Below are 19,322 nucleotides of genomic sequence, written 5' to 3'. Positions count from 1 at the left end.
GTCGAGTCACGTTTGCAGAATGACTGGCTACCTTGTCAAGCACTCATACGACCTGAACCCCAAGCTCACTCAAAGCTGGATGCATCTCTATAAAGCCATATATTTGATTAGGTACTGGAAGCTGTACAGCTGCATGACCAGGTTGCTCTGCCAAGGTTACCTAGCTCTGCTGGCTGTAGTTTTCCTGTCTTCCGCCATGACAAGGTGACATGGAGAATTTTTTTCTGCCTTTCCACTTGGTTTGATGGATCTCAGACCAGCCTTGCTATAAAAGTCCGTCCACAGGAGTGGCGTGGTATTGCAGGTTGTTCTGAGCCTGCTCCCAACAAACCACTGCCCTCTCAGAAGAGGGACCCTGCGTTTGAAACTGAATGCAGTACAGTTTTCAGCATATCTAATGACATGGTGCAGCAATTTTCTGGTAATCTGATGACAGGCTCCAGCAATTGCCTGGGTATCCACTGTCCTGCTGCAGCACCGACTGCAGTGGGAGTTTAATGAGTACCCCCGGGTTTCCTTACACCTCGTGCTCCTACTGGCACAGAAGGACAAGCCTGTCTTTCATTTTCTCTGCATTTCACTTGCCCATTTGTCCTTCATGAAGATGAATCCAAACAGCTTTTTTTCTGCTCAGGCAGTTACCGAAAAAAATGTTTAGTTTGGAGAAGAGGAGGCTGAGGGGGGACCTCACTGCCCTCTACAACTACCTGAAAGGAGGGTGTAGAGAGGTGGGTGTTGGCCTCTTCTCCCAAGGGAATAATGACAGGACCAGAGGAAATGGTCTGAAGTTGCAGCAGGGGAGGTTTAGATTAGATATTAGGAAGAATGACTTTACTGAGAGAGTGGTCAGGCACTGGAACAGCCTGCCCAGGGAGGTGGTGGAGTCGCCATCCCTGGAGGTATTTAAGAAACGTGTAGACATGGCACTTCAGGGCATGCTCTAGTGCCCAAGATTGTTGGGTTGGGTTTTCTTTTTTCATTTTTCTTTTTTTTTTTTTTTTTTTTGTTGTGTGTATGGTTGGACTTGATGATCTCAAAGGTCCCTTCCAACCATGAAGATTCTGTGATTCTGTGAAAGCCTCCAGACTTGTAGCTGTGACAGCAGTGGAGGGCACCGTGTAGCATGGTCCTGGCCCCACAGATCTGGGGACCTTGCTGCCAGCATTGACGGGGAAGAACAGAGGCCAAGGACAGAAGGAACCGCACGGCGTGCATTGAACAAACGCGAGTTGTCATAGACTCTCCTGAAACCCCAGACCTTGACACCAGTTCCCCTCCGCGGAGAAGAAAACAAACGAGGAGCGGCAGCAGACAAGGAACCTGTGTGTTTGGACAGAAACCTGCAGGGATGCCCACAGCCCACGGCCCGCGTTCGGCAGGAACTCCTGCTGACTGTGGTGTGTTATTTATACATCTTAGCCCTGTGTAAACAATGTACCTGGGGTGCTCTACAGCTCCCTTCGAAGCACTGAGACCAAAATAACTTTGCTGCTGCTTTCTTCATTACCTTCCTTCTAGTTGCATTTTAGCTAGTTGCTTCTTTGGGGATAGTCTAATTTTGTGGCAAAAAATGCCTTTTTTGTTGTTGATACGCAAGTGAAAATTGCTTTTAACAGCCTCCCCCCCCTTCCTAAACAACAAGGCTGGTAAGCAGAAGTTCTTGCAAAATGAGAAAGACAGAGAAAGTCAGGATGTTCTTTGTCTATTCCTTCCACAGTATGTTCATGACTCCAATTCACCTTGAGCAAGGCAGCAAATTGTTCTGGAAAGCTCCGTATGAGGAATTACACCTTTCAGGAGAGATGCTAAAATAGTGGTGTCCTAGTGCCTCTAACTGGCAGGAGTTTTCATACCTTCTTCGAAAGCACGCTGCCTGCGCCCCGGTCGGACACAAATTCCCGCTACCGCCTCCTCACCGGGGTGAGTCCTCTCTCCTTTCCATGTGGATTGACTATGGTTTAGTCCTCTGGCTTTGCAAGCGATGATTTCCATTCTTAGCTGCTGTTCGCCCACTTAATTTTACTGATTCTCCTCCTCATTTAGAATGTTAAATATTTTAAATATCTAAGTTTTAAATACGTACAGGCAAGAGATGCTCTTATAAATTAACTTGCAGATACAGATGATGTCTTCTAATCTTGCCGCTACTGTGCATGTCTGGGGCACACACAATTTCTAATACGTATTGTCCCTTAAGGCAGTCAAATCACTGAAATGAATCCCTAGAAGTTTTTGTACAGAAAAAGAGAAAAGCAACATCAAGAAAAGGGGCAGTACTGTCTACTGCCATTAAGACCTGGTCCTGCAGTTTTTCTGAGGGAGATGTGGAAAGTGGTGGCTGGGATTGGGTATCAGGCCTTTAACAAGGCCAGCCCAGAGGTGGAGACCGCTTCTGTCAGGCAACAGCTGGGCCCACCGAGGCTTCTTTTTAAGCCAAAAAGCTCCTTATTTGTATGTAAAGGAATTGTGCAAAGGGAGCCATGCTTTTCAGCCATGGCTATAGCAACTACTACAACATCTATTAGTCACATAACAAAAAAAAAAAAAGCAGAAACATTAAAATGTTTGGAATGCAAAGTTTAAGTGGTTACTCATTCAGGGAAAGCTGCCTCTTTCACTCCTGTTCAGCAAACTCTTTGAAAGGGAAAATAAAAAAGATTGAATCAGTTATCTCGTTCCAAACCAACACCTTCCTAGGGAAAATAATGAAATAAACAGCTGGATTTGGGGTGAACATCTAGTGTCAAGATCATACCCACCACGTTATGCAGCACAGGGGGAAAACAGAGGACAAGATGGGAAAGGGCTTCCTGCAGGCATGGGATGCACAATATGCCCTTGCACGTTGCTCTGGTCCATTTTCTGTCACTGTCTTTGGCAACCTACAGAGAAAGTGCACAAAGTAAAATGACTTGAAACCACCTTCAAAACCCTTCCTTGGCTAAACAAGCCCGGTAAGTACCTCGGGTTAAAATGCTGTGGGGCAGCCGGTTTCAGTTTTCCTGCTTCCCTCTCTTCCTTGATCCCAGCTCTTTGTTAGTATGCAAACCAGAGCTTTGGCACCGTCGAGTGCCAAGCAGAAGAGTTGGCCTGACTTTCAGGATCTTGAGAAATCAGCAGTTTCCACAGAGGTGGCACGGTGCTGCAGATGCTCCAGCATTACTTCAGGAACCGCCATGTCACCTGCGTATGCAAAGGGCAAATTCCCATTTGGATCGGGTGGGAAATGGAAGCGGCAATGCCCAAGCACAAGTTTAAAAGGGACGTTTATAAGGTGCTCAGGTTGTTCTGGGGGCAGACATTTTCTGCTTGTGCTGGGTATTACTAGCTCCTGTTTCATATGGTATGCCTTCATATTGCCCACAGCCACATGAAATTTTAAAAATGTTCCAGAATTGTAAAAGTTGGGAGAAAAAAACTTTAAAAGTCACCTAAACGCAGTGCTTGGCTGAATTGCTTCTTTCTGCCCCAAGTTGTGTGCAGTTTGTGCCCAAATGCCACGTGTTTTTCCAGTTTTGCCTTAGGGTGACCTTTTTTTTTTTTCTTTAGGGGAAAGTGCTCTGTGGTGACATTAATAAATAAGAAATGGACACCTATGTTATGAAAGATCTCAAAAATTACACTGGAAAGTAAACACTACACAGCAAAAATATGCTTTATACTTTTCAGTGGTAAATGAGTACCAACCCTAAAGTGATTTCAAAGTCTCCAGAACAACTTGCCAACTATTTTCAGAGAGCTGAAATGAGCTGTGTGTGCTGGGATCGTTAACAAGACCAAGAAAAGATGTATTCAGTGCAGTTTCCCATCTATTAGATTACTCTGCCTCTCCAGCAGTCTCCAGAGAGTGCCTCTGGCTGCTTCTTAAGGTCACTGAATCATTTCACTACAATAAATGATCTCGCTAGCTGGAAATGTTGGAGAGGCTCCCCGCGCCCCAGCGTTGATGAGTCACTCTAATCCCTGCGCTCGTGGGTGAGAATGCGCCGCACCCAACCTGCCCGCCGCCCCGTCCATTTTGTTTTCTTTGTCCTCCTTCATGTTCTTTTACTTTCCTGATGGCATTAAACCCATAGACGCCTCTGGATTTTACAGTCTGTGGATAGAATGAGAATAGAGACCGAAAAAAAGCAAAGCCCCACCAAGCATGATTCAGCCTCCCTGCTCTCCGGAGCCTTTGGCTTTGCCACTTGTAGGCAATTACAGGAAGCAGCCAGCAATGTTCCCGCAGGGCCCTGACAGAGCAGGAGGACAAAGTGTCCTGGGGCAAGAACAAAGCTGTCTCCCGCACCACTTGAAGCTTGGAGACAGCACGTGCTGACAGTCAGGAGGTTGAAATGTGTGCCAGTTTAAGAGCAGGTGACACGCATGGTTTGGCACACCATATAATCAGTAACAGAAGGAAGAGCAGGTCACATCAGCCACCACTCTGTCACGGAGAGCAGCAGCATCTCCAAACTGCGATGCAGCAGAGCATGGACAAAGATGACCAACATATATTTGATAAAAGCCCTTATTTCCCTCAATAGGAGATAGCAGGCTCTTCCTTTGGTGAAGCAAATTCCAAAAACATCAACTGCAAGCCCTCAGTAACATTTTCCATCCTTACCCCCAGGTGGGCCAGACATTTCTCTTCCAGCTTTTTTTTCTATTTCAACTTTATAACCTGCCTTTCTTTAAAGCTCAGTTCCCCATTTGACTGAATCCTTGTAGAAGACAGGCACGAGTAGGCAGCACTCTGCTACTAACAGGGTAGTTCAATCGCACCGGTGACAAACCAAGCTATTGCCACTTTTTTCTTCTATGCATTACGGCACAGGTGAGCTTCGAAGCCATCCTTGGGAGGCAAAGTGGCTTTGAATGAGTAAGCCTTTCCTTACTTGCAGGAAGCAGAGTGCGGAGGAAAGAATCGGAGGAGCAAACGGACTAAGTACAACCTGAATCTTTGGTAAAATGTTAAGGTAGCTGAACAGAGACAGGATGAAGAGTAAGGGACTTAGGAAGCGAGGGTGAATTTTTCTAACAACAGGTATTAACAAACATGGAACATACAACATCTCAAAACGAATATGGGGCTTCTTGTCCCAGAAGTCGAGTTTTATGTATTTGTTTATTTACTGTTTAAAAGGACGGAGGAAAACCATGTTAATTTGGCGATGACTGTGCAAGAAATGGGGAAGTCTGAGTGGCGGGGCCTGACATGAACAAAAGGCATAAACACAACACTTGAAACGGATGGGTACAAAGCGTGAGCTATGACCATCACTTTTTCTTCAAAGCACCTTTCCTGAGCTCCAGAGACAAGGTAAAAGCTATGCTGTGTCATGCTGTGTCCGATGGGGAAGATCCAGGGTAGAAACCCCAAAACCTACAGAATAGCCATTTAGGCTAGTAAAAATCAAGCTAAATTTCAGGTATTTGGAAAATTGTAATTTAGCCCTCCTGAACTGTATTCAGCTGTAACATTCAGGAAGAGAAGGCCTAACTCTGGAGGAGTGTTGGAGGTCCTGGAGCAGGACAGCCCATGAAGCATTAACTCCAGAGGAGAGAGAAGCAGGAACCCTTTGGTGCCAGCCTTTGCATTTCAGTGCTGTGCAGGTCGGGTAGTGGGGGGGGGGGGGAGGACAAGGACAAGGTTGTGCTATTTGTCCTGTTATTGCAAAGTTCTTCTTTAAAAGTTCAGGTTTCAAACCGTTTGCTTTAGGTGACATTTACTTCCTTCTTTTAATCACTCTTAGAGTTCACCTATGCAAAGAGGTTCCTACGCTATGGACTTGTCACCGGCTTTCCACCGCAGCAGCTCCTGTGCGGGCACACCTGGCTTGGCCTGAGCCCAAGGTGCTTCACTCCACATTTTTGGAGGAGCAAAGCTATCGCAGTTTCTTCCCCCTGTAAGCAAGAGCTCCGATGTCTGTCTCCTCTCGCTCTCTGTACTGCCGCAACCATGGAATAATTTGGGTTAGAGGGGCCCTCTGGCGATCACCCAGCTAGAGCAAGGATAAATTTGAAGTTGCAGCAGGTTGCTCAGGGCCCGACCAGCTGAAATTTGAACATGTCCAAGGATGGAGATCCCACAGCCTCTCTGGGAAGCCTGTACCAGTCCTTCACTGCTCTCACTGTGAAAGATTTTTTTCCTTATATATTTAATTTGAATTTCCCTTGCTGCAACTTATGCCTTCGTCCTTTCATTGTACCTCTTGATCTTCTGTGGTGGCCCTCCAAGAAGAACCCGCTCTTCCTCCTCTGTATCATCTTCCATGCAGCTGAAGACACTGATGAGGTGTCCACCCCTTTATTCTGTAGCTTCTTGACTCTCGATGCTCTCTGGAGGACAGAGGACCTGGAAAGACAGATGCTTTGCCAATAGGCATCCTGGAAAAGTGAGGACAATTGAAAGACTTCAGACATCTGAAGTAAAGACAAACCACTTCACAATATCTCAAGTTGCCTAAAAGCCCAGTGGAGTCAAGGAAAAAGGTCACCCCCACCCAACATTAGTGGGCTGGGTATCCAACCTCACTCAATTAGAAGTTAAACATGGGGTGCTGCCTTTACTCGTTCGGTTCTTGAGCTGCTAAAGGCCTGGGTAGGATTTGATCCGGGATCTTCAGTTTCAAAGGACAAAAGAGTCAAGCCAGAGTGTCCTCTAAGTTTGCATCTTGCAGACCTCTTCATTTCCCCACCAGATTACATTATTTTTAGCATGTGTTCAGTCTCCTTATGACCTGGTTTCTTCACATTATAACATGAATGATTAACGTGTAACCCTTCCCTCAGGAGGAACCCGCGTCTCAACAGCCAGCAAAGTTATTAAAGTTCTGCAACTCAAGTGCACTTCTGGTCCAATCGTCAAATATATTTGTTATCATTATTTTGAGAGAAAATTGCCGCACTGAAGCGATTTGATCTTTCAGCAGCTGACAGGACAAGGCTTGCTTTACAAGTGGCTGCTTTAATATGGCAAACATCAAGCAGGCTCCTGGACACCTAAGACCGTGTATCCTCTTTCAATTTATGTTTTAGTACTGCTTGTAGGAGAGTATTTTTGTGTTGTGTTTCTCCATAGATCACTTTGACAGAAATGGAGACATGCCTTTTTTCCATGATCTCTTCAACAAAATAACTGAAAAAATATCAGCTAAAATAAATAGCAAGGAAAGGTTGTTTTAGGACCCCAGTGGCACCTGGTGTTCAGGCAACGGATCCAGCATTCCTGGGCACTTGCCAGACCACTGCAGTGCATGCATCTGAAGGGACAGTATTGTGATGAAGGAGCATCACAGAGCGGGGAGAATGAAAACTCACTCCCAGACACTGGCCATCCTCGCTCCCCCAGGGGTGCTCCAGCAGAACACGGTGCTGAGGATGGGCCCAGGGAGGTCGGTGGGACTGAGGAGGAAGACCAGCAACCATTTTCCTTCCTCTTCCGCTGCCCCCATACTCCACTGTATTTCAGTTTTCCCCCGGGATGGGTCTCTGCTCGTGCAGAGCTCCCATTGCCCAGGACAGAGGCCAGATGCCAGGAGAGAGGTGTTCCCCCACAACCCACCTGAACTGCTCTGTCTGAAAGGCATCAAGGGTTAACATGACCACCAAGAGCTGCAGCACTTGTTTCAACGTCAGTATTGGGATGCTGTTTGTGATGCTCTGAATGTCAACCTATTTCCCCCTCTATAGATTTTTTTAAATGATCCCGCTCAGCAAGAGCCACCGAGACTGGAGACAAGAGTTAGAAGATGCAGAAGAGCTTTCAATAAGCAAAACATTACCAGGTAGCCTACTCCAGAAGGTGCTACCAGCCAACAGCAACATCAGTATATGCAGTTGAAGTCCACCACCAGCTCCCGTACAGACGAGAGGAGGAGAGGCAGCACGGTTGCCAGCTGACCTGGTGGTCATTTGACCCAGACTAACAGCCCAGGAAGCAAAACCGAGACTGGATGGTGAATGCGGCTGTTTGACATAAGGCCAAAGGAAGAAAGAGGTGAAGGCGGAGAAGATGTGTCTTAGTGCTGCTGGAAGGAAACCCACCCTTGCATCAAGCCTGAGCTGCAGCTGCTGTGCAGAGAGCAGGGGTGGTTTTGGGTGTCCATCAAGCACCTACTGCTGAGACAGACAGTAGACGCAGCCGATCAGAATACTGGTCTGGTGTCGTGATTGCATCTATGCAGGATCTCCTTTGCCTTGCTGAATATAAGAGCAATTCAGTTCATATTCTCCAGTTTCTCTTCCTGTCCCTCTCTTCTCAAAACTGCCACCAGGGCTTCCTTCCTTCTTGCCCACCAGAGTCTCTCTCCTCATTAGCTCTTTCTTCTGGCAGTTTATGTGTCTTCTGCTTCCTCTGAATGTTTTCCCCTGAACCGTGTTCCCTCATTTTTTCCTAAATATCTTCCTGCTTTTCTCAGCAGAAGGGGCCAACGGTGGTCTTTCCCTGGTGCTCCAGCTGTGATCTCTGGACAACTGCAGGATGTTCATTATCACCAATGCTAATTAACATAACCAAATCCCTCCATTCCTTACCACGCTGTTTTAGAAGTTCTCTCCTTCTATACTCCCATAATCCTGTACATTTTCATGTTTGCTCACAGGGGAGCCAGTCTGATCCTCACAGCTCTGGGGCGTCAGAGCAGGGAGGATGCTTTGCTCTGTAATAGAGAGGACCTGCCGTCCTGGCACCACCCTTCCTGGTCCTCCTCCAACGCCACAGTTCTTGGGTTTGTCTCACCCAGCTTTATCCAGTATAAAGCACAATAAATACTGGATACTGTTAAATAATTACCAGCCATTTCTATGTGCTGGACAGCTGGTGATGTATTATGTTAATAGCCATCACATATTAAGCTTTATTGTAAAAATACATTTGATTTGAGATTTAGGCTGAATTTAATGAGTTCGTTCATTTTTTCTTCCTTGCCTAAATGCATTCATTCACCTCTGCCTATTAAAATGATCTGAAATAGTCCTGGGTATCAGGATACACAGATCTGCATTCTGATTATTTTAATCAAAATAGCTCCTGTTTTTCCCCAAAAGCCAGCGCTCCCAAGGTTATTCGTGTAATCAAGGTCAGAGGCATTGTAAAAGCCACTACATAGGACATGCTTCCTTTTAATCCCCTCTTCCTTTACGACCCCTGTTCCTACACAAGGAAAAGCTCTTGATTACAAAGCCTTTGCAGCAGTGAAATAAAGGGCAACATGCTGGTTTGTTCTTGTCTCTGTTATGCAAAATTAATCATACTCTGATCACCCGCACTCCTAGGAACCACTGTGCAGATGTTTCCAATATCGGACAGGAGCTCTGTTTACCTAATACCTACCTTTCTGTCCAGCCCTCCTCTTTTAAAAAAGGGCTAAACGTGGTCTTTGAAGAACATGCTACAGTGCAACTGCAAGGGAAGAAGTCTCCCGCTGTGAAGGCTTTATCACAAAGTAAATATTAACACACCACCCTCGCGTGTACTAAACGCTGGCATTTTGTCACTGCTGTCAGCTCCAGTTTTTCATGAGATAGTTTTCATGAAATCCTTCTTGTCCCACCGTGCAGGCAGGCACCAGCCTGTCCCCAGCTGTCACCGAGACGTGCTGCCAGGAGAGGGCACGGGTTTATAGAGCATCCCCTCGGGTGCACGGCCCCAAGTTACCCACCCCCGCCCCTGCTTTTTGGGTCCCCAGGCCACCGGGTGCTCACCCTATTTACCGGGTTTCACAGCCACCTCCCCTGCTTCTGCTCCTCAGCCAGCAAGGCTGACAGCACTCCTGGGTTTAACCACACCTGACTTTGGGAGGACTTGGTTTCAAATCCCACTGCTTGCTCACATCATTCTTAAACCTCTTTAAAATCGTCTGCGTAAGAGACAGAATCACAGAATCTTCATGGTTGGAAGGGACCTTTGAGATCATCAAGTCCAACCATACACACAACAAAAAAAAAAAAAAAAAAAAGAAAAAGAAAAAAAAGAAAACCCAACCCAACAATCTCGGGCACTAGAGCATGCCCTGAAGTGCCATGTCTACACATTTCTTAAATACCTCCAGGGATGGTGACTCCACCACCTCCCTGGGCAGGCTGTTCCAGGGCCTGACCACCCTCCCAGTAAAATAATTCTTCCTAATATCTAATCTAAACCTCCCCTGCTGCAACTTCAGACCATTTCCTCTGGTCCTTTCCATTATTCCCTTGGGAGAAGAGGCCAACACCCACCTCTCTACACCCTCCTTTCAGGTAGTTGTAGAGGGCAATGAGGTCCCCCCTCAGCCTCCTCTTCTCCAAACTAAACATGCCCAGTTCCCTCAGCCTCTCCTCATATGACTTGTTCTCTAGATCCCTCACCAGCTTGGTGGCTCTCCTCTGGACACGCTCCAGCAGCTCAATGTCCTTCCTGTAGTGAGGGGCCCAGAACTGAACACAGCACTCGAGGTGAGGCCTCACCAGTGCCCAGTACAGAGGCACCATCACTGCCCTGCTCCTGCTGCCCACGCTGTTCCTGATACAGGCCAGGATGCCGTTGGCCTTCTTGGCCACCTGGGCACACTGCTGGCTCATGTTCAGCCGGCTGTCCACCAACACCCCCAGGTCCTTTTCTGCTGGGCAGCTTTCCAGCCACTCTGCCCCAAGCCTGTAGCGCTGCCTGGGGTTGTTGTGACCCAAGTGCAGGACCCGGCACTTGGCCTTATTAAACCTCATCCCATTGGCCTTGGCCAATTGATCCAACCTGTCCAGGTCCCTCTGTAAAGCCTTCGTACCCTCCAGCAGATCAACACTCCCACCTAGTTTGGTGTCATCTGCAGACTTACTGAGGCTGCATTCAATCCCCTTATCCAGGTCATCAATAAAGATGGTAAACAAGACTGGCCCCAAAACTGAGCCCTGAGGGACACCACTGGTGACCAGCCACCAACTGGATTTCACCCCATTAATCACAACTCTCTGGGCTGAGACAAAACACCTCTACAGATGCTGCTTAGAGCTGCTCTCTCCATTTTGAGGCCAGGAGGCAAATTTTTGGGGATCTTGTTTATTTGTTTGTTTTGGCGGGGTAGGATGGACACATTTTGCTTGGGAGAGGTTTGGAGGGGTATTTGTTTGGTTGGGTTTGGGGTTGCTTTTTACTTCTACTCCATAAAGTGAAATCTCACATTGACTATCCTTTTTTTCTAAGTGCTCTGGCCAGCTGGAGCCAGGCAGTTGGCCTCACACTTTCAGAGAATTCTGTAAACCTTGTTTCTCACTCCTTTCTACCCAAACAAAGAGTTAGTTGTTAATTAGTCTGATTTTCCTGAGTTGCAAAGCAACCTTAGGTAAATACTGCGTATTGAAAAAATGTTGACAAACCATGCAGAGCGTCTATCATCAAATGGCCTGGTCTGGCTTCAGGAGTTCCACTCATTTCAAAATCTACTTGTACAGCTTTATAAGAGCGGGATCGGGCAGGAATTCTTCCCTTTCACTTGGCGTGAAAACCAGAGCCAGATGTAAAGGCGACTTCTTAGCTCTTTATTTAAACTTCTGGGGACAGAAGGGTCTTTTTCATAATGATTTGCAAAAACCTGTACAAACAATTTAAAAAGGAAACAAAGCTGATAATAGTTAGCCGATAATAGTTACGCCATCTGTATGCACGGGAGGTATTTCCTGCTCTTTTCGGCAAACTCATCACTATTCTGCTGAGCAAAAGGGCATTTGCATCAAAGACATCTCAAGTCCCTCGTAGCTCAGCACACCAAGAGCTGCTCCCACTCTCTCTCCCAACCCTGAGTGCTGTGGGAAGCAAAGCAAATTGATAAATTAACAGAAGACCTTTCAGAGAGGCAATCCTTTCTAAAGGTACACAAACACGTTAGGAACTTAGACCTGGAATGGACCTGGAGCATCGAGATCTTAATGATTTTAAAGGAAGCGAGGTACTTAGGTAACTGCATAGGCTACGTATTTTTTTTTTTTTCTTTTCAAAAAGCTCCTATTTCTGTTATGTGAGCTGTGATTCTGATTTCCTACAACAGCTGGTAAAATTGAATTAGTAGCAGTTAGTAAACATTTGGCTTCTAGTGGCAGACAGAACAGTTAATGAAGACATGCTGCCTGCTTGCTAAATGGGATGAGACACCGTATGTCTAATCAACTACACAAATACCACGATGCCCCGCTTCAGTACCCAGGGAAGAAATTTCACTTGGTTTCAATTTAAAGCAATTCCTCACACCTTTCTGCAGACCATGGGCTTCCCACACACATGGTGCCACTGTGGTACCTTCCCTCAGCACACAGGAAGTTCCTCCACCGCCTTTAAGAACTTTCCAAGAATTATGAGCCAGATTCCTGGAAAAGGTGTTGCTTTAACATGAATTAGACTTGGAAGAAGTGAGGTAAAAAAAAAAAAAAAGGGAATTGTTTCACTCCTGGAGGCATGTTTCCCCAGACTACAAGAGCTCCAGCTGTACCACAATGGCCCATTTCCTTTGGGAAATGGTATCTCGTGGCCTTTGATAGATCTTCCTTACAATTGAGGAAGCTGCTTTCTGCCCCAACTATTGGATTTGTAAGAAGAAAAAGTGTCCAGGTGGGGTGGGGTGACGTTCGCCAGCTGCCAGATGCACACCTAACTGCTCCGTCCCTCTCCTCAGGATTGGAGAGTGAAATAAGATGAAAAGCTTGTGGGTTGAGATAAGACAGGGAGGCCCCTCACCAATAATCATCAGGGGCAAAATAGATTTGGGAAAAAATAATTTAACTAATTACCAATTAAAAAAGAGTTGAATGGTGAGAAACAAAAAAAATGAAACCACCTTCCCCTTCCTCCTACTTCCAAGGCTCAGCTTCACTTCTTCATTCCTGACCCCTTACCTCCTCCCTGCTCCAAATGGTGTGTGTGGGGAGGTTGTGGTCAGTCCATAACAGCTCCCCGCTGCTGTTCCTTCCTCCACATTCTCCAGCGTGGGTTCTTCCCATGGGCTGCAGTTCTTCAGGATAAATTTGCTCATGCGTGGGTTCTCCACAAGCTGCAGTTCCTTCAGGGCATGTCCACTTGCTCCACCATGTGGTTCTCCACAGGCTGCGGGGGAATCTGCTCTGGCGCCTGGAGCACCTCCTCCCCTCCTTCTTCTCTCACCCTGGTGTCTTCAGGATTGTTTCTCACACTTTTGTTCTCACTCCTCTCTCTGCATTTCGCCCTTTCTTAAATATACTTTCACAGAGGCACCAACAGCTGCTTTTTGCCAGAACACAGAGCGGGACACCAGGGAGTCCCATGCCCTGGTCCTACAAACTTTAGAAGTGGCCAGTGCCCCATCTCCAAGCAATTCTCCAGACCTTCACGCCGCTCTTGTGGGAAAACTGCTTCAGAGCTGCATTCCACTAACAAAGGCCCTCTTCCAATTTCTAGCCTATTTACTCTTGCCCAGCTTATACCCATCTGTTTTGTGTCAACACAATTAAAATAGCTAATTTTCCTTCATGCTGTCTACTGTCATGATGTCTGTGGCGGCTGCGATTACATTCCTTCTCAACCTTCGTCTTGCTACACTCGGATCTTGCAAGACTTCTCCAGTTTTCTGACCAGGCCAGTAACTCTTCTGTAAGGCTGATCTTTTATAATCAGTGTTTTTGAGAGCAAGTGACCACAGTGTGGGGAAAAAATGTGTGTTCATCAAAAGGAAGTCCCACCAGAGCCGCAGCCTCACCCTCCTGCTCTAGCACATTCCCCTTTCTACTAAAAACAGACTGATTAGCAAATAAGATTTTTTTCCCCTTCTCTTTTCATAGTAACAGCTCTTAAATTGTTGAACGGATGATTCTCATGTATCTTTCCTCTCTCCTCTTTGGTCATTTCCAACTAAAACTCCCATGGAAATAGCTGAAATTCTGTTACTGGTCCCCAAGGGGGATTTACGCTAATCCCGCCTCCCTTACTCCAACCATCAAGGTCATCTGGCTGTTGCTGTAGGATATGTAATCTTCCTTGGCAGGGACGCTGCTCCCTAATGTTGTCATCTGCAAACATCACTGCAAATATTCCTACTTTTTATACCAAGGTCATTACTAAAACATTATTAATGGGCTCTCTTCAGGCTGAAAGCATTGAGAGAAACCATCTTTCTCATCAGCTTGACCCCTGCTTCTCCGTAGATCCTGTTGCCGGTCACCACATCCTCTAGTTTAGATAATCCTTTCTGAGATTAAAAAAAGTACCTATTCCAGATGGAAGATATATTTCCTTTGTCTACATACTATTTTTTATTAAACAACAATATGGGTAAGTGAGGTGTGATCACTTCTAGAAAAGCTGTTACATTTTCTCCCATTTTCTGTTTACTTCCTCGTACTCAGCTATTCCTCCCATTTATTCTGAAACCTTGCACCATACTGAAATCAGACTCTCAAGCCTACCGGTTACCGGGTACCACTTTTTACATTCTTCCTATAGAAAATATAGTACTTACATTACATATCCTTGAAACACAAGGCTTGTAATTCTTTCTCTTCCTTCTCCACATCCCAGCTTGACTGACTTAAAACACACTTACTTTTTTTTTTTTTTTTTAACTGGATCTTTGTTACTCATTTCCCCCCTATCTGTCTGAGATGATTTTAGCACCTTTGACTTAAAATATAATGCCTCTGCTACTGCCATGTCATGGGAGCTCCTGGAAACTCTAGCTTCCCCTGCTCATCCAAATTTGCTCTACCAAAATCGAGGAACACACGGATCTTCGTTTGTATAGCCATCTATTTAAATTAAATGGATTGAACATTGAAAATTGAATCAAAGTTTGCTTTTTAAACCAGTTCTTGCAACATGCTGGTGATTACAACTAATCACCTTTGTTGGTTCAGTAATTCTTGGCAAGAGGATGACAGAGACAACGCAAGTTATCCTTCTGCACCAACATGATTCTCAGCAGCATTTCTCTAGCACGAGATCTCTATCCGTATTTTAATCACCCCCTGCGCTGCTTCAAGGGGATTCCCAGCAGAACCCACGCTGTCAAAGTAATTTGGCCTCTGATTTTATTTACACTCGTCTTTACCACCTAGCTTACTTTTACATGTCTTTTTTGAATAACGCATACCCTTTAATAACATATATTCCAGCCTCACACAACACACACACACATTTCTATCAACTTACACCTCAAGACAGCTACCAAATATCAAAGGTAGAGGCAACCCCCAGAACAGATCTCCATTAGGTTTGGGGCTTTGGGGGTTTCTTTGCCCCACTTTTAGTGGCAGGAGTCCTACCAGAAGCTCCAGCGCTTACTTAATATCTGCCTTGCATTAAGTAACATACACAGCCCACCACAAAGAATTCCTGGATTCGCAGAATTGTTCTCTGCTTTTCCGCTACCCTCTCCCAACTCAGGATTCCTGGTGCCTGAGTGACCCCAGCCCCAGCGGTGGCTTGCACGTCCGTGACACAGCACTTGGTCTCTTCACACCACAATCACCGTGGGAAAGGCTACGTTCTGGGCATCCGAGGTTACCTTGTACTCCCAGCTTAACGAAAGCATTCGCTTCCCTCTCCATCACTTGGGCTGTCGGGCCCGAGTACAGGAAGCGATTCGATCAGCCTGTGAGCCGAGCGACACCTTAACCTAACGGTCTGAAGCTTGGTCATTCCCTCTCTGCAAATAGGTGCTGAAGTGTTCCATTCTCCTCAGCCGACTTTACAGGAAACCTCTCCACTCCATTGGCAGCAGTTGGTCTTTTTTCATCTCTCCAGCCTTCACAGCTCCAAAAGTCCTTTCGGAGGACTCTTACAATCCCAAGAACCAGCCACAGTTATGTCTATCAGGAATACTGCAGGTGATCGGGGAATTGAGGCAACCCAAAGGCTCTTACTTGCCGCAGGTCAGGTAACGTGTTGGAAGATGAGCCAGGTAGGCAGACCCAAGGCTCCTGCCTCGGTCCCTCAGTGAGTTATGCTACAGCGATGTCCAACCTAACCCCGACAGCTCTCAGACACGCTTCGCTTGCTGCTAAGACTGTAGGAGAGTAGCCAGGAGCCACCATCTTCTACCTGTAGGTGTGAATGCTATATGATGCTATACATCTTCCCAAGATGACATCTCCTGCCAGTTTTGGACAAAGTCACTGGGTCTACAAGCTGGCAAACAATGATAAAGCCATCACGTTTTGTCACCCTGTGCCAATGACCTTGAGGGCTAGGTTTGGAGCACAGCAGCCCGGTCTCCACCGGCTCACTGGGGGAGGCCAGGCTGGTGCTGTGGCTGCTGCCTTCTAGGCACTCCCTGGAGATTTGCCTTATTATCTGAAGAACTGCACCTTATCGGGCCTCACTTGGAAAAACGCTCGAAGTTGAATTTGCAAGTGCAGGAGACAAAACCATCTCAGGCATTTGGAGCTCCCTCCCAGAGGAGACCAGCACAGCATGAAAGCCCTGAGCCTTGCACACAAAGTGCAAAACCCATTTCCCTGGACTACGTCTCTTGTTTTAAGAGCCAGCTATGTAAGTAGTTCTGGTCTTACCAAGTCCATCACCAAGCGATCTGGGCTTGTTGCAATGCACTGATTAAGCACTCAAATCGGAGAGGGCTCAGAAATGATCACTGAAGGGCAAGGGGAGCTACGAGGAAATTGCAAAAATGCTCCCGTTCTGAAGAGAGGTATAATTCCCATTCTATAGACAGGATATCTGAGGCAGAAAGCCCCTCTTGGCCACGTTAAGTTTTGCTCCTGGCACTCATCATCTCGGAGCCATCTGGGCTGCTCTGCATTGAGCGCGTCAGTAATCCCAGCGCGAGGTTCAATCCATCACACGAACTAGTATTTCTACAGGCAGGCAAGGGAACAGCGTTTAGTAACAGCCAAAGGTTTCTGTAAGGAATATGTTGCCAAATCTCTGGTACGTTAGATTTCTCTGAATATCTGCAGCTGTCCTTCCATCGTGACGGCTCCTCCTTGGCCTGACGCAGGATGGGGGAATGCATTAAATCTGTACAAACCCACCAGAATTCAGGCAGAGATCATCAAAAGTGTTTTAATGATTAAACTATGTCAAACATTAACAATGTAGGTATATCCAGAGGAGCCAAGGGTTTATTTCTAGCACATTTAGACAGCCTATTTTGAACATTATAGCTGCTGTACTGAGCTATGTAAAGACTCTGCAAACCAGTACCTAGAAATGAAGACACACGCACAAGCTTTGATAATGTAAACATAACAGACACTGTCTCCTTCAAAACAAGGAATGAAAACCCACAAGGCTAGTAGGAGAACTTATTAATTCCCTAAGAGATGTGCAAAAATTTTTAAAAAGATTTAATTTAAAAAAAAAAAATTAAACATGTTAAAACTGGCATTTATATAAATATCAAAAAAACAAATAGTTAATCTTGAGCAATGACCAGCAGAATGTCTTGCACAATTCAATTTTTCAGAGCTTAATGAATAAAATATTCATAAGCCAAACTCCACCACGGCAGATACCAGAATACCAGCAATAGATATTGGCTTGGCAACCGACTCCTCATACGTGCAAGGCAAGATTTTACAAGAAGGAGTAACTTTAACAAGCACTCAAACCAAATCCTCAGATAACAAAGCCAAAACATTACCAGTGACGTACACAACTCACATTACAGAAACCGACATTTCCAGCACATTTCGGTAACATTTAAAAAACATTAGGTATGACTTAAGACTGTTCAATTTTGCTTGTTTGGGAAAAAAAAACACGCTTGTGTTAGGCACATTTTAAAAAGGAACATATGGTGCACAAAGAACAGTACAGATACCAACTTAAATACAGACAACTCCATCAGAAAAGCATCTTTCTGTCTTCGTTTTTAAATACATTTTCGGATATGTCACAGACTTGAACAGTAGCTCCTAAAATGTGGATATGGCTATGGTAATAACACTTGAAATTCTGCCAGTTTCATATTAAAAACCACTCTTCATTTAGCATTTAAGAATTCTCAGAAATAGGAGAAAAAAAAATAAAAGGAAAAAAAAGAGAAAAGAAAAGATGGGTCCACCCTGTACATACTCTAAACCTTAGAGACAATACTTAAGTCTTACTGGACTGTGTAAGTGCCAATTAATTTTACACTAGTGACACAATTCAAATAAAAAAATAAGATCTATTAAAAAGGTAAAATAACTTTTCCATCTGGTTCGTGACTGTTTAGTCAGTTAAAGCCAAATATACAAAACTAAATGCGCCATTTCCAATTTCACTGTGTCGCATAAGAGATACGTAACATCGTGTATCACATACAGAACAGTAAAATGATCAATGGATTCTTTTAAATGACTTTTTAATAAAAAGTCAGTCAACTGAAAAGTTGAAACATACCCTAATTTTTAAACCAGTAATAAGCTTTGGGCCCTGCTTTTTAATTTAAGGCATGTGTGTTTATCTACCGAAACCAGCATCGTACAAATTACCTCTACAATCACATGCATGAACTACAGTAAAAAAAACGGAGGTTTAGATTACAGTGTTTTCAAATTGTGAATCATAATTCAGCACCTATCATATTGACTAGTAAGGCAACAGCAGTGTCGGATACTACGATAATACTCCCTTCCACAGTCTATAGCGGGGTCAGTGACAGCCCAGAATTATTTTTAAACTTTAACCTACTTTTATGTTCTGTATACGGTTTCTAGGGTGTTTGCACTGGTTAAGTCCTACATAAATCACACTATTCTAGGCAGGAATAGTTACAGTAGCTGTTAGAGTATTAGTGCACAACTCTTATTGTGCTTACAATCAGATGATTTTGTTGTTGGGGTTATCAAAATGGTTTTTCAGTTTGGTCTTCAATCCTTCCTTTGTTTCCTTTGTTTCACATTGTTCTCAAGGGAAGAAAAGCTGTTTGTGTACCCGTTCACAGTGGCCGTGGAGCCGTTCTGATACTCTTTCCTCCTCGAGGATGCCTTTTTGTTGTAAGTCTAGAATATAAGGAAAGACACATGGTTTTGCTTAAATAGACATAAATAACCGCTTCCTCACAGTGACTCAAGAAACTCGGAAGCAAACTTGCATCCATCACTTTTAAAGACCTCAGGCCAGTGGCAGAGTCTAATGAGCTCCACCATTTTTTGTGTATGAGGTTACAATATGCCTTTCGTTCGTCACAGCAAGAGAATTAGTTCACTGGAAAAGAAAAAGGCTTGGTAGTATGATGGTAGCATTGGTAGTGCTACGTTAACAGTGAATTAGGAACAAGGGAAGCGATTTTATGAGCAGACCATGGCAGAAGAATATACTCAAAACGACAAGTGAGGAAGGAGGTTTGATGTGCTGCAGGTGACTATCTCAAACAAAGCCCAAAGAAGTGGGTAAACAA

The 19,322-nt window shown here is 45.2% G+C and overlaps 1 protein-coding gene across 3 annotated transcripts in view; it reads right to left on the bottom strand.

Moving 5' to 3' along the window:
• Nucleotides 1-16,975: 16,975 nt before the first annotated feature.
• Nucleotides 16,976-19,322, bottom strand: part of ELOVL5 (ELOVL fatty acid elongase 5) — a 39,640-nt gene continuing 37,293 nt past the window's right edge. For 2 of the 3 annotated variants that reach the window (XM_074153232.1, XM_074153231.1), the window contains one exon: nt 16,976-18,924. In XM_074153232.1, the coding sequence (XP_074009333.1) occupies nt 18,793-18,924 (132 nt within the window). In that variant the 3' untranslated portion in view covers nt 16,976-18,792. The remainder of the gene's footprint in view (nt 18,925-19,322) is intronic. The other variant, XM_074153233.1, reaches the window with a different exon arrangement.

Source organism: Numenius arquata, chromosome 9 (assembly GCF_964106895.1).
Source record: "Numenius arquata chromosome 9, bNumArq3.hap1.1, whole genome shotgun sequence".
Classification (NCBI taxonomy): domain Eukaryota; kingdom Metazoa; phylum Chordata; class Aves; order Charadriiformes; family Scolopacidae; genus Numenius; species Numenius arquata.
This window is presented reverse-complemented; position numbering and strand designations above follow the sequence as displayed.